We start from the raw sequence: 14,225 nt of genomic DNA, 5'->3' as shown, positions 1-14,225 counted from the left end.
CGTTTTGTGTTTGTAAATGTTTAAAAACATTGTAAGAGAAGTAGATACATAGATACATATTGTTAAATCAAAAGTGGGGAGAGAAGTGGGACACACATCTAAAAGGCGGTGAGCTGGCAGAATCGTTAGCACGCCTGGCGAAATGCTTAGCGGTATTTCGTCTGCCGTTACGTTCTGAGTTCAAATTCTGCCGAGGTCGACTTTGCCTTTCATCCTTTTGGGGTCGATTAAATAAGTACCAGTTACGCACTGAGGTTGATGTAATCGACTTAATACCTATGTCTGTCCTTGTTTGTCCCCTCTGTGTTTAGGCCCTTGTGGGTAATAAAGAAATAGGTATTTCGTTTGCCGTTACATTCTGAGTTCAAATTCTGCCGAGGTCGACTTTGCCTTTCATCCTTTCGGGGTCGATTAAATAAGTACCAGTTACGCACTGGGGTCGACGTAATCGACTTAATCCGTTTGTCTGTCCTTGTTTGTCCTTTCTGTGTTTAGTCCCTTGTGGGTAGTAAGGAAATAGAAGTGGGACACAAAGGAAGTGGAAGAGAGAAAATGAGAGAAGCAGTAGATACATAAATCCAAAGAAAAGTTCATATATAGATAAATAGACACAGCAAATATTGGCTGTCAGTTTCACTTTCCATTACCACATGAGGATAAAATTAACTCACAAATGGCTGAGTACTCCACAGACATGCATATCATTAACTTAGTTCTCAGGGAGATTCAGCTTCACACAGAATATGACAAGGCTAGCCCCTTTGAATTACGGCTACAACTTGAGACATATGTATCATAATCATCATCATCATCGTTTAACGTCCGTTTTCCATGCTAGCATGGGTTGGACGGCTCAACTGGGGTCTGGGAAGCCAGAAGGCTGTGCCAGGCCCAGTCTGATCTGGCAGTGTTTCTACAGCTGGATGCCCTTCCTAACGTCAACCACTCCGTGAGTGTAGTGGGTGCTTTTTACGTGCCACCTGCACAGGTGCCAGACGAGGCTGGCAAACGGCCACGATCGGATGGTGCTTTTTACGTGCCACTGGCACGGAGGCCAGTCGGGGCGGCGCTGGCAATGGCCACGTTCGGATGCTTCTCTTACGTGCCACCAGCACTGGTATTACAGCTACAATTTCCATTGATGTTGATCGATTTTGAATGTATTTGTGTGTGTAGTTTAGGTCAGTTAAAACACGTTTGCAATAATAAGTGTCGTGGTGGAAATTTTCATTCATAAATCCATTTCAATTTGTACATTAAGGTTCTTTGAATATGTACGATGTATTCTAAGGTTAAATAGTAATTCTGTTTACGTTTGTGTAACTGAGATATTTTGGTTGGATTATATAGTCATTGGTGTTACATTACTTTCTATATTCTGTAACTGTCAAAATATACTTTTCTAGGCCTGAAATTTTTGTGGGGAGGGGGCCAGTTGATTAAATTAACCCCAGTACACAACTGATACTTAATTTATCGACCCTGAAAGGATGAAAGGCAAAGTCGATCTTGGAAGAATTTGAACTCAGAACATAAAGACAGATGGTCATAATATACAAACATTTCTCATGGCACCAGTACACTGTTTACTTTACAGATGCTTACATTTTTTAATGTTTTCTGTGAATTTTTCACAGGTCCAGCTAGTGATATATAATTTTCATAGGAGGCGCAATAGCCCAGTGGTTAGGGCAGCGGACTCGCGGTTGTAGGATCGCGGTTTCGATTCCCAGACCGGGCTTTTGTGAGTGTTTATTGAGCGAAAACACCTAAATGCTCCACGGGGCTCCGGCAGGGGATGGTGGTGATCCCTGCTGTACTCTTTCACCACAACTTTCTCTCACTCTTACTTCCTGTTTCTGTTCTACCTGTATTTCAAAGGGCCGGCCTTGTCACTCTCTGTGTCACGCTGAATATCTCCGAGAACTACGTTAAGGGTGCACGTGTCTGTGGAGTGCTCAGCCACTTACACGTTAATTTCACGAGCAGGCTGTTCCGTTGATTCGGATCAACCGGAACCCTCGTCGTCGTAACCCACGGAGTGCTTCCATCCATCCCATTCTTCTGTCTTTTTTTTTTTTTTGTCCTTCTTTGTTGTTTCAATTCCGGTGTGAAAATTTTTTCCATTTGGTTGTATTTCTAGGTGTGTGGATACTTACTCCTGACTTCATCTACGACAGTGCCAAAAATGGAATGTGGGTGCAAGAATATAATTATGAGTGGGGGCCTCACCAGGCGGAACCAAGGGACTCCAACCAGATGCACATGTGCGAAGCTCCGTCTCGGTGGCGCAAGTTGATCCAGCAGAACAAAGGACTTGCTTTCAACAACTGGAAAGTAGCTGTTCTTGTTAAAAGTAACCGGAGAAGAATTATTTATCAAAGGTAAGTTTGTCACTCCAGTTGTTATTTAGCCCTAGGTCAGTCCTGATCTAGCAGACATATGATCAAAAGTAATCCTTCCATGACCATCTCAACATTTTTGTTTTATCAATTATGGCACGTAAAAGCACCCACTACACTCTCGGAGTGTTTGGCATTAGGAAGGGCATCCAGCTGTAGAAACCCTGCCAGATCAGACTGGAGCTTGGTGCAGCCATCTGGTTTGCCAGTCCTCAGTCAAATCGTCCAACCCATGCTAGCATGGAAAGCGGACGTTAAACGATGATGATGATGATATGTGCACATGACATGCTTCTTTCAGTTTCTGTCTACCGAATCCACTCAAAAGGCTTTGGTTGGCTTGAGGATATAGTACACTGGTTCTCAAAGTGGGTGGTACTGCCCCCCCCCTCACCGGTGGTGGTGAGATTTTCCAAGAGGGCATTGAAGAAAAGTGGGGGCAATAATTAATGGGGTCGCCAAAAGTGGGTAATTAATGTAAAAAGATTAAAAGAATAAAATATATAGGCGCAGGAGTGGCTGTGTGGTAAGTAGCTTGCTAACCAACCACATGGTTCCGGGTTCAGTCCCACTGCATGGCATCTTGGGCAAGTGTCTTCTGCTATAGCCCCGGGCCAACCAAAGCCTTGTGAGTGGATTTGGTAGACGGAAACTGAAAGAAGCCTGTCGTATATATGTATATATATATATGTGTGTGTGTATATGTTTGTGTGTCTGTGTTTGTCCCCCTAGCATTGCTTGACAACCGATGCTGGTGTGTTTACGTCCCTGTTACTTAGCGGTTCGGCAAAAGAGACCGATAGAATACGTACTGGGCTTACAAAGAATAAGTCCCGGGGTCAATTTGCTCGACTAAAGGCGGTGCTCCAGCATGGCCGCAGTCAAATGACTGAAACAAGTAAAAGAGTTAAAGAGAGAGTATGTTAATTACGTTAAGTTTTATTTGTGAAATGCAGTTGCTTTGAATTTGCTTCAGAAAGAGGTCTGTGTTTGTGATGGTTAGTTGATGGGGGAGGGGGTGCACAAGGAATGTGGCCTGGGTGCCAAGGCAGTGGCTTTGTTTCCCTTATATTTACTTGTGTATTTGTGGAGGTGCAATGGCCCAGTGGTTAGGGCAGCAGACTCGCGGTCGTAGGATCGTGGTTTCGATTCCCAGACCGGGCGTTGTGAGTGTTTATTGAGCGAAAACACCTAAAGCTCCATGAGGCTCCGGCAGGGATGGTGGTGATCCCTGCTGTACTCTTTCACCACAACTTTCTCTCACTCTTACTTCCTGTTTCTGTTGTACCTGTATTTCAAAGGGCCGGCCATTCACTCTCTGTGTCACGCTGAATATCCCCGAGAACTACGTTAAGGGTACACGTGTCTGTGGAGTGCTCAGCCACTTACACGTTAATTTCACGAGCAGGCTGTTCCGTTGATCGGATCAACCGGAACCCTCGTCGTCGTAACCGACGGAGTGCTTCCACCTCCACTTGTGTATTTCCATTTATTTACCTATCTCCGCATTTTCTGTGTTTCAGGATCTTGTCATATGGTGGCGCCATGTTGTATGTGATAAAACTGCCTATCAAGAACTCTGGTGATGTCGCTGATAGAGTGAATTATGTCTTCGTTGATTCTCGCCATTGGGACCATGTGAAACCACTACGCAAGACGAGCATCAACTGCTTGCATGTCACCTATATTAGGGACTATCTCATCGATGTAAGTACCTCACCACGCTATCACTACACCACATCACGCAACCCTATACTACGTCACACACTACACAGCCAAAGCTATATGATACCATGCTACATTATGCACCGTGCAGTTTGTTTCTCTTAGCATGTTACCGTTTAGGAATTGTGTGTGTGTGTACATATTCTTTTACTTTTGTGGTAAGTAGCTTGCTTACCAACCACATCGTTCCGGGTTCATTCCCACTGCGTGGCACCTTGGGCAAGTGTCTTCTACTATTGCCTCAGGCTGACCAAATCCTTGTGAATGTATTTGGTAGATGGAAAGTGAAAGAAGCCCGTTGTGTATGTATATATATATCTGTGTATATGTTTGTGTTTGTCTCCCCCCCCCACCATCGCTTGACAACCGATGCAAGTTTGTTTACATCCCTATAACTTAGTGGCTTGGCAAAAGAGACTGATAGAATAAAGTACTAGTCTTACATAGAATAAGTCCTGGGGTTGATTTGTTCGACTAAAGGTGGTACTCCAGCATGGCTGTAGTCAAATGACAATCAAATAAAAGAATATATATATATATACACACACACACATATATATATATATATAATATACACACACACATATATATATATATATATATATATATATATATATATATATATATATATATACATATATATATATATATATATTTGAGGAGCTTCTTTCAGTTTCCGTCCACCAAATCCACTCACAAGGCTTTGGTCAGCCCAAGGCTGTAGTAGAAGACACTTGCCCAAGGTGCCATGTAGTGAGACTGAACCCAGAACCATGTGGTTGAGAAGCAAACTGCCACACCTGCACCTGTGTAAGTTTATTATGCATAGACCATTATAACTCTAACCCTGATAATACAGTTCTATATTTAAGAGATGAGGAATTATGTACATTGTTTACAATTGACGGATATTTGTCCTCATCTTGTTTGTTGTTAACACAGTGTTTTGCCTGATATACCCTCCAGCCTTCATCAGGTGTCTTGGGTAAATCTCATGGGCCCATGGGCATATGGTGTAGTGGTTAAGAGCTTGGGCTACTAAACCCAAGATTTCAAGTTCGATTCCAGGCAGTGACCTGAATAATAATAACAGCAATATCAACATTGAAAAATACCTTAGGAACGAGAATCCAGGTTCGAAATTTCCCCAAGACACCTGATGAAGGCTGGAGGATATATCAGCCGAAACGTGTTAACAACAAACAAGATGAGGATAAATATCCATCAGTTGTAAATAATGTCTGACCCTGATATTGTGTATGTAAGTATATGTGTGTGGTCCTTATATTGTCTAAGCCAGTGCTTTTCAAACATTTTGCTGGAGCGGAACCCCAAGGAAACATTCCACTGGCTTGAGGAAACCCTGTGCAATAATTTAATAGTCTTATGCACACATATCTGCACAGGAGAATTAAAAATTACTGCCGATTTTTAGCAGTTTTGTAACTTCTTGCGGAACCCCTGGACTGTACTGGCGGAACCCTAAGGTTCCGAGGAACCCTGGTTGAAAACCACTGGTCTAAGCCATTACATTTCTGATCCTGCTGTGTGTCCTTGTGTTCCACAGGATATTGAAACCACCATAGCCCTGCTAATATGTGTGTGTGTGTGTGTGTGCATGCACACCTTGTTAACTGTTGTAATTAAGTGTCATTGCTGGTTGCTTTAGTCAGGTGTTACTGTTAAATGTTAAAGATTGGCGGCATGATTGGTTGTCATGGCTGAACGTCACAGCTGTCTGTTACATTTGTGTGCACGTGTGTATGCATGTGTGTGTTCTTCAGATTATCCAAGCCGTCACAACCCTGGCCCTCTTTGTCCCTGTTTGTCTGCTTGCTTTGTCGTTGTAACCATACTTCCTAAGGCCAACAGTAAATGCTCTGGTAATCATTATTGTATTTTTGGTGTCATTTTGCAGGATTCTCTGCCAGATACTTCCAACTATATACAGTGTAAAGGATTGAAGCGAAAAATCAGTGTTGGTCTGAAGCGTAAAGTACCTCTTAATTTCACCATTGAATCAGCATTGGCAAGTCAGAAGTACCTTCGGGTAGGTTTCAACTGATTTTTCTTGCGATAATTAATTACAGCGCGATTGGTAGACTGCTGGGAACAGTTTGAATGACTTAGTGTACAGAGTATTAGACAACTAGGATTTCACAGCATGTCAGAAATATTGGCTCGAGTCATCCCATAAATAATGCAGTTTTTTCAATTGAATGAATTAACCCTTTAGTGTTCAGATTATTCCATCAAACATAATGCCTATTGATTCACATTGATTTGAATTAATCATGCATTATCTCATATCTTCAAGATCTTGATGGTGTAATTACTTAATGTAGAATAACATTGTAGGGTAGGTGTGAGGGCCTGGATCTGGTCAGTTTGAACATAAATCAGATTAACTATTTTGGCCGGATATGGCCGGTTTAAATACTAAAGGGTTAAGCTAGTGTACATATATATATGAATGTATGTATGTGTTTCATCTGCTCTCTCCCTCTCTTTGGCAGCTTTCTCAACAATCCAACAGCTGGGAAACTTTGTACAAGTCTATAGGAGGTGGCGGCGGTGGAGGAGGAGGAGGAGGCGAGTGTGTTAATGAGCAACAACAACAACAACAGCCAAAAGTAAGTAAACTGAAAATGTCACCTTAGTTTTTAACTGATTTTAGCTGTTATTTCTCTATTTATGAATTGTCACAGTTTGGTGTTACAGCTGGCTGTTACACCTTGGTGTTACAGTTGGTTGTCATGGCTTGATGTTACTACTGGCTGTTACACCTTGGTGTTACAGTTGGTTGTCATAGCTTGACATTGCTACTGGCTGTTACATCTTGGTGTTACAGCAGGGTATTATACTTCATGTCACAGTTCGGTGTTACAGCTGGCTTTCACATGATTGTTACAGTTGTGTGTTACTGCTGGCTGTTATAGTCAGGTGTTACTGTTAGATGCTTCAGCTTGGTGGCAGCTGGTTGTTACGGCTGGATGTTACAACTATCTGTTACATTTGTGTGTCATATTTGGCATTTAAGTACTGTTATACTTTGGTGTTACTAATGGATATTGAAGCTACCAATCTTGTAACTGATCCAGTGGTAAATATTTTTCATTTGTCTGAATTGCTCTCTCATTCTGTAGTAATTAACTTAGAAAAATTATTAAAACTGTACTTTAACCTTCTCAATAAACATTGTAATTAGTGGCTTAGCAAGGGCAGACTTTGCAGTGTCTCTAGGCTTGCTAGAAGTAGCAGTCAAATTCATCTCAATTTACATTGGAGAATGTATTCTACATTTGAATATGAGGCAGGATAGTCATAGTGGGTACTGTAGTTAAGTTCTGCCTTATTTGGAATTGGTCCTAGTGAATTTGAAAGTGAAGGCCTTCTGTGATTTAAATAAATATCATAGAGCATCTCTCTCTCTTTCTTTCAAATCTGGCTGATGCAAAGTTCTAACCAGACTGAAGGTGATCATGGTAGTGGAACAATTGTAGACAGAGCTATAAAAGCAACGAAGCAGGCTTGTAAAAATAGGAGACATGGATAATTATATCATGTAGCTAGAGAAGAAGCTAGGCAGCAAATTTATTTAGCAATGGGAGAAGTAGAAAAGAAGAGGTTTGCCAATGTTATGCAATGCAAGGACTAAATTCTTGGAGTGTTCCGGATTGCAAGGCAGTCTGTCTGAGAAAGTCAAGATGTTGTGGAAAAGGAGTGTTTATGAATGGATAATGGTATACTTACTTGCACTTAGCGATTCTGTAGTGCTACAACGAAAGGCTATTAAATTTGGAGAATGCATGGGAGTTTAAAGAGAGCCCTTTCAAATGTGGACCCAGTTGAGGGACCGGGCATGTGGTTAGAAGCTTGCTTCCACACCACATGGTTTTTGGTTCACTCCCACTGTATGCAATTCTTTAGGCAAGTGTTTTCTACTATAGCCTCAGGCTGGCCAAAGCCTTGTGAATCGATTTGGTAGATGGAAACTGAAAGGCAGTGAGCTGGTAGAAACGTTAGCATGCCGGGCGAAATGCTTAGCGGTCTGCCGTTACGTTCTGAGTTCAAATTCCGCCAAGGTTGACTTTGCCTTTCATACTTTCGGGGTCGATAAATCAAGTACCTGTTACGCACTGGGGTCAATGTGATCGACTTGGTCCATTTGTCTGTCCTTGTTTGTTCTCTCTATGTTTAACCCCTTGTGGGAAATAAATAGGAAACTGAAAGAAGCCTGTCGTGTGTGTGTATGCGTTTGTTTGTCTTTGTGTCTCTGTTTGGCCCTTCCTGTTGCCTCCTCACCACCCCCACCTGTTTCTAAAGCGTGGGCATGGCTGTGTGGTTAGGGAGCTTGCTTCCTAGCTACATGGTTTCGGGTTCAGTCCCACTGCATGGCACTTTGGGCAGGTGTCTTCTGCTATAGCCCCGAGCCGACCGAAGCTTTGTGATTGAATTCAGTAGGCGGAAGTTACTGCCGTGTGTGTGTGTGTGTGTGCGTGTAGGTGCTCAGTGCCTCTCCGAAAGAGAGAGAGAGAGAGAGAGGATAATAATCTCCCAGTCTATCAAACAACAAACAAACCTAGTCATGTTTATAGTGGAGAACTGAAGAGTAAGGGACACGAAAAAGACCATGCCATAACATCTAGAAGCCTGATTATGTTTTCACGCTGGGGAGTGGGGCATGCAAATGACAACATTAAGCGAAGCCATTGTTTACAAAACCAGCTTGCAAAACGCACGTGTAGATGAGGGAAAGATGAAATCATTTACAGAAACTTGCACATGCACTTATCTATGCGCACGTGCACACACACACACAACACGTGTGGCCTCTTTCAGTTTATGTCTACAAAATCTGTTTGACACAAAGCAGCATGCTGCAAGGCCATGCTGAGCTCCAGTGTCAGCTTTGACATGGTTTCTACAGCTTGAAGCCTTACTAATGCCAACCACTTTATAGTGTGTACTAGGGGCCTTTTGTGTGTGTGTGATAATGTCACTCTTTTACTCTTACTCTTTTACTCTTTTACTTGTTTCAGTCATTTGACTGCGGCCATGCTGCAGCACTGCCTTTAGTCGAGCAAATCGATCCCGGGACTTATTCTTTGTAAGCCCAGTACTTATTCTATCGGTCTCTTTTGCCGAACCGCTAAGTAACGGGGACGTAAACACACCAGCATCGGTTGTCAAGCAATGCTAGGGGTACAAACACAAACACACACACACACACACACATACATATATATATACATATATACGACAGGCTTCTTTCAGTTTCCGTCTACCAAATCCACTCACAAGGCATTGGTTGGCCCGGGGCTATAGCAGAAGACACTTACCACGCAGTGGGATCTTGGGCAAGTGTCTACTGAAGTTGCCAAGTAAATTGCAAAACAGAAAAAGAATAGGGAAAGAAGAAAAGGATAAAACTTCCACTACTACATGGGGAAAGTATATGAGATGGGACGGCAGCTTTTATACTGGATGTTGAAAGGTTAAAGGAAGATATAGAGAGAAGCACAGGTGTCTTACCTATTTCTTTACTACCCACAAGGGGCTAAACACAGAGGGGACAAACAAGGACAGACAAACGGATTAAGTCGATTACATCGACCCCCAGTGCGTAACTGGTACTTAATTTATTGACCCTGAAAGGATGAAAGACAAAGTTGACCTCGGCGGAATTTGAACTCACAACGTAACGGCAGACGAAATACGGCTACGCATTTCGCCCGGCGTGCTAACGTTTCTGCCAGCTCGCCGTCTTACCATAGAGGAAATACATGGCCACTCTGTATTATATATAGTGGTAGGTGGGAGCATATGAGAAAGGAGATAAAGGAAGGTGTTGAAAGAGCATCAGAGCAAACACTCATGGTTTAAGAAGGTGAGTGTAGGAGAGGATATGAAGGGCTTGATCAATATAATCAACTACACTTCTTAAAATTTGTCTCCTTATTCCGATATTAAAATTTGTTGGCATGTAAAAAGCATCATCTGATCGTGGCTGTTGCCAGCCTGGCCTGGCCCCAGTGCCGGTGGCATGTAAAAAGCACCATCCGATCGTGGCCATTGCCAGCCTGGCCTGGCCCCCGTGCTGGTGGCACGTAAAAAGCACCATCCGACCGTGGCCGTTTGCCAGCCTCGCCTGGCCCCCGTGCCGGTGGCACGTAAAAAGCACCATCCGACCGTGGCCGTTTGTCAGCCTTGCCTAGCCCCCGTGCCGGTGGCACGTAAAAAGCACCATCCGACCGTGGCCGTTTGCCAGCCTCGCCTGGCCCCCGTGCCGGTGGCATGTAAAAAGCACCATCCGACTGTGGCCGTTTGCCAACCCTGTCTGGCTCCTGTGCCGGTGGCACGTAAAAAGCACCCACTACACTCACGGAGTGGTTGGCGTTAGGAAGGGCATCCAGCTATAGAAACATTGCCAGATCAGACTGGGCCTGGTGCAGCCTCCTGGCTTCCCAGACCCCAGTTGAACCGTCCAACCCATGCTAGCATGGAAAGCGGACGCTAAAGGATGATGATGAAATAAAAAAAAAAAAAAGGTAAGTTTTGTTTGGAAACAGTTGCTGTTGTTGAATTTCTAGATTATGTTGGTGTTTTGGGTGTTGGTCATGGGTTCATTTGAATGTCTAAAGTTTTGTTTGTTTGGCTAGATTACAGACACAGTACCACCTATGGTTATGCATCGTTCCTTAGTAGAAATGATCAACTGTTGCTTACAAGAGGAGTACGCCATTCACGGAGGGCTGTCCATGGCATTAGATTTTGTCTCAGCTGGTTCATATCTACCTCCTGAAATTTGTTATTATCTTATGAAAGACATATTGTTGGTATGTATGTTCCCTTTCTCTCTCTTCTCGCCTCTCTCTGATCTTTGTAGGGCTGCTTTGTATCCCTACTTTTATAATATTAATTTTCTAGCAGATGATTAAATCTTTGATAAATCCAGTCTTACACACCCACAAACACACACACGTGTGTGTGTGTCTGTTCAATTTTGTCTTTCTCCAAATCCCCGGAACCATTCCTCCCGCGTGTCGTGACCTCCCCGCCAACTGGCTCACTATGTATCCATCCATCTATCTACCTACCTATCGGCATTCATCCTGTCTGTCTGACTGCCTCCCCTTCCGGTTGCCGGCTTGGGAGTAAAGAAGAAGACCAAGTTGATGGCTGGAAGACTGCATAACACTTGCTGCTTTGCAGGGTGTTGCTGCAAAAACGGATTGAGAATTACATGAAGCATTTTTGTGTATCTACTGTGAAGCTTCTTTTACAAGTCTCTTATTTAGTGTTTATGCTGAAGAGCTGCTTAGAAATTTTGAGTCAATGGAATGGGAAGCACTCCGTCGGTTACGACGATGAGGGTTTCGGTTGATCCGAATCAATGGAACAGCCTGCTCGTGAAATTAAGGTGTAAGTGGCTGAGCACTCCACAGACACGTGTACCCTTAACGTAGTTCTCGGGGATATTCAGCGTGACACAGAGAGTGACAAGGCCGGCCCTTTGAAATACAGGTACATCAGAAACAGGAAGTAAGAGTGAGAGAAAGTTGTGGTGAAAGAGTACAGCAGGGATCACCACCATCCCCTGCCGGAGCCTCGTGGAGCTTTAGGTGTTTTCGCTCAATAAACACTCACAACGCCCGGTCTGGGAATCGAAACCGCGATCCTACGACCGCGAGTCCGCTGCCCTAACCACTGGGCCATTGCGCCTCCACTTAGTCAGAAGAAACCCTTCCTGATGTTGTCAGGAAGGGACGGCTTCCGTATAATTGAGCTTGTCTTGGGCATTCCATTCTCCAATAGTGTATAACAAACTGGATGTATGTAAAGAAATTTGCATATATTTTTCTTGTTGTTGATTTTTTTTTTTTTCCCCATTCAATCTTTCAGAGAAACAGGAGCTCTCTACTCAACAGTTTGTGTTATGAAGTGTTAATGAAGCAACTCAGTTTATTCCCTCCTGGTGTCTCGTGGCGCCACATGTATCTGCAAGCTTTGCAGGAAGGAGAGAAACAGGGACATTATCAGAACGAGTGGGAGTTTGTCAAGGAAACTGTTTTGTAAGTGAAACCACAATCTCACAATCAGTTTTATGTTGCGCCCCTCTCCCATCATGACCAACACGATCATCTGCATATCCCTATCACCACCACCACCACCTATTTCTATTTCTTTACTACCCACAAGGGGCTAAACACAGAGGGGACAAACAAGGATAGACAAAGGGATTAAGTCGATTATATCGACCCCAGTGCGTAACTGGTACTTATTTAATCGACCCCGAAAGGATGAAAGGCAAAGTCGACCTCGGCGGAATCTGAACTCAGAACGTAGCGGCAGACGAAATACGGCTACGCATTTCGCCCGGCGTGCTAACAGTTCTGCCAGCTCGCCGCTATCACCACCAACATCACATACATACTAGTACTACAACCACCGTTATCCACATACCACTACTACTATCACCATTACCCTACACCATCACTACCTTCACCAACACTATCTGAGCCAACATGGGTGCTTCTACATGGTTATTTGACCTACAAGAAGTAGCAAGCAAGATTCCCTCCAATCACATGCCCTATCTTCTTAGAGAAGGGCACATTGGATAATGAGGTCCTGGATTCCCTGAATATGATGGAATGGTCATGGCTGGAATGCTTTTGATCTTTGATCTGGTCTGATGGTGGTTAGCCCTTTAGCACTCAGATTTCTTTGTCCAGTTTAATGCCTGTTTAATCAATCACATTGTTTTGAATTAATTGGGGGATTATCTTGTAGCTTCTGTATTACAGTGATGTGATCCTATAGTTTTAGAATGAGGGCGTAGGGTAGGTGTGAGAGGTTGGATCTGGTCAGTTTTAACATAAAACAGGTTGAGTATTTTGGCCAGATATGGCTGGTTTAAATGCTAAAGAGTTAAACAACCATCACCACCACTACCACCCCCACTATTCCAATACAGCACTTTCATTATCATCATCAAGGCACAGGAGTGGCTGTGTGGTAAGAAGCTTGCTTCTTGACCACATGGTTCCAGGTTCAGTCCCACTGCATAGCATCTTGGGCGACTGTCTTCTACTATAGCCTCGGGCTGACCAAAAAGCCTTGTGAGTGGATTTTGTAGATGGAAACTGAAAGAAGCCCATTATATATTACATGTGCACCTGATGATGGTACTGCAATTAAATTGATGTAATGATTGCATTGTTCAATTAAATGGAGCCGCTTGAAACGGTCGTACTGCATTACTACTTGATAACCTGTTGTTTATTTTGATTTTATACATGTGTATATATTTATGTGTGTGTATTTGTGTCTGTGTTTGTCCCCCCACCATCGCTTGGCAACTAATGTCGGTGTGTTTACATCCCCCATAACTTAGCGGTTCAGCAAAAAGATACTAATAAAATAAGTACTAGGCTTACAAAGAATAAGTCCTGAGGGGCAATTTGTTCGACTAAAGGCGGTGCTCCAGCATGGCCACAGTCGAATAAAAGAATAAAAGAAAAGTCATCATCACAATTACCGTTTAGCGTGTATAAGGAACCGTCTTAATTTTTGGGGCTTAAAATTTGGAAAAAGGGCTCTGTAAGGGATTATAATACTATGCATGTATAAGAAACTCCCATATTTTTTTAGCTTAATGTTTGACAAAAAAATGATTCCTTATACACTTTTGAATACGGTATACGTCTAAAAAAACTCTGTTTTCTTGCAGGTCTTCCCTCCAGCTGCCCGTTTCAGATCCTAGTAACTGTTCATCCCATGGAAGTTTTTTACTCCTCAAATATCTCGATACAGTCTTTCAACAGGACTTCAACGACAGCTTGAAAAGGTAATCGACTTTAACCCTTTAGCATTTAAACCGGCCATATCCGGCCAAAAGTATTCTGCTTGTTTTATGTTCAAACTGGCCAGATCTGGTCTCTCACACCAGCCCTACAATATCGTTTTAAAAATTAACAGCTACCTCATCAAATTTTCATAGTTACAAGATAATGCATGATTAGTTCAAAACAATGTGGATAAAGAAGCATTAATTTTGGCAGAATAATGTGAACACTAAAGGGTTAACGTTAC

General features: G+C 43.1%; 1 protein-coding gene across 1 annotated transcript in view; it reads left to right on the top strand.

The window, feature by feature from the left end:
• Positions 1 to 14,225, top strand: part of LOC115224441 (SMC5-SMC6 complex localization factor protein 1-like) — a 92,890-nt gene that overhangs the window by 48,549 nt on the left and 30,116 nt on the right. The window contains exons 4-10 of the mRNA XM_029795344.2: positions 2,144 to 2,384; positions 3,926 to 4,109; positions 6,046 to 6,177; positions 6,644 to 6,760; positions 10,790 to 10,966; positions 12,033 to 12,202; positions 13,864 to 13,980. Coding sequence (XP_029651204.1) covers positions 2,144 to 2,384; positions 3,926 to 4,109; positions 6,046 to 6,177; positions 6,644 to 6,760; positions 10,790 to 10,966; positions 12,033 to 12,202; positions 13,864 to 13,980 — 1,138 coding nt within the window. The remainder of the gene's footprint in view (positions 1 to 2,143; positions 2,385 to 3,925; positions 4,110 to 6,045; positions 6,178 to 6,643; positions 6,761 to 10,789; positions 10,967 to 12,032; positions 12,203 to 13,863; positions 13,981 to 14,225) is intronic.

The sequence above is a fragment of the Octopus sinensis genome, linkage group LG25 (genome assembly GCF_006345805.1).
Source record: "Octopus sinensis linkage group LG25, ASM634580v1, whole genome shotgun sequence".
Classification (NCBI taxonomy): Eukaryota; Metazoa; Mollusca; class Cephalopoda; order Octopoda; family Octopodidae; genus Octopus; species Octopus sinensis.
This window is presented reverse-complemented; position numbering and strand designations above follow the sequence as displayed.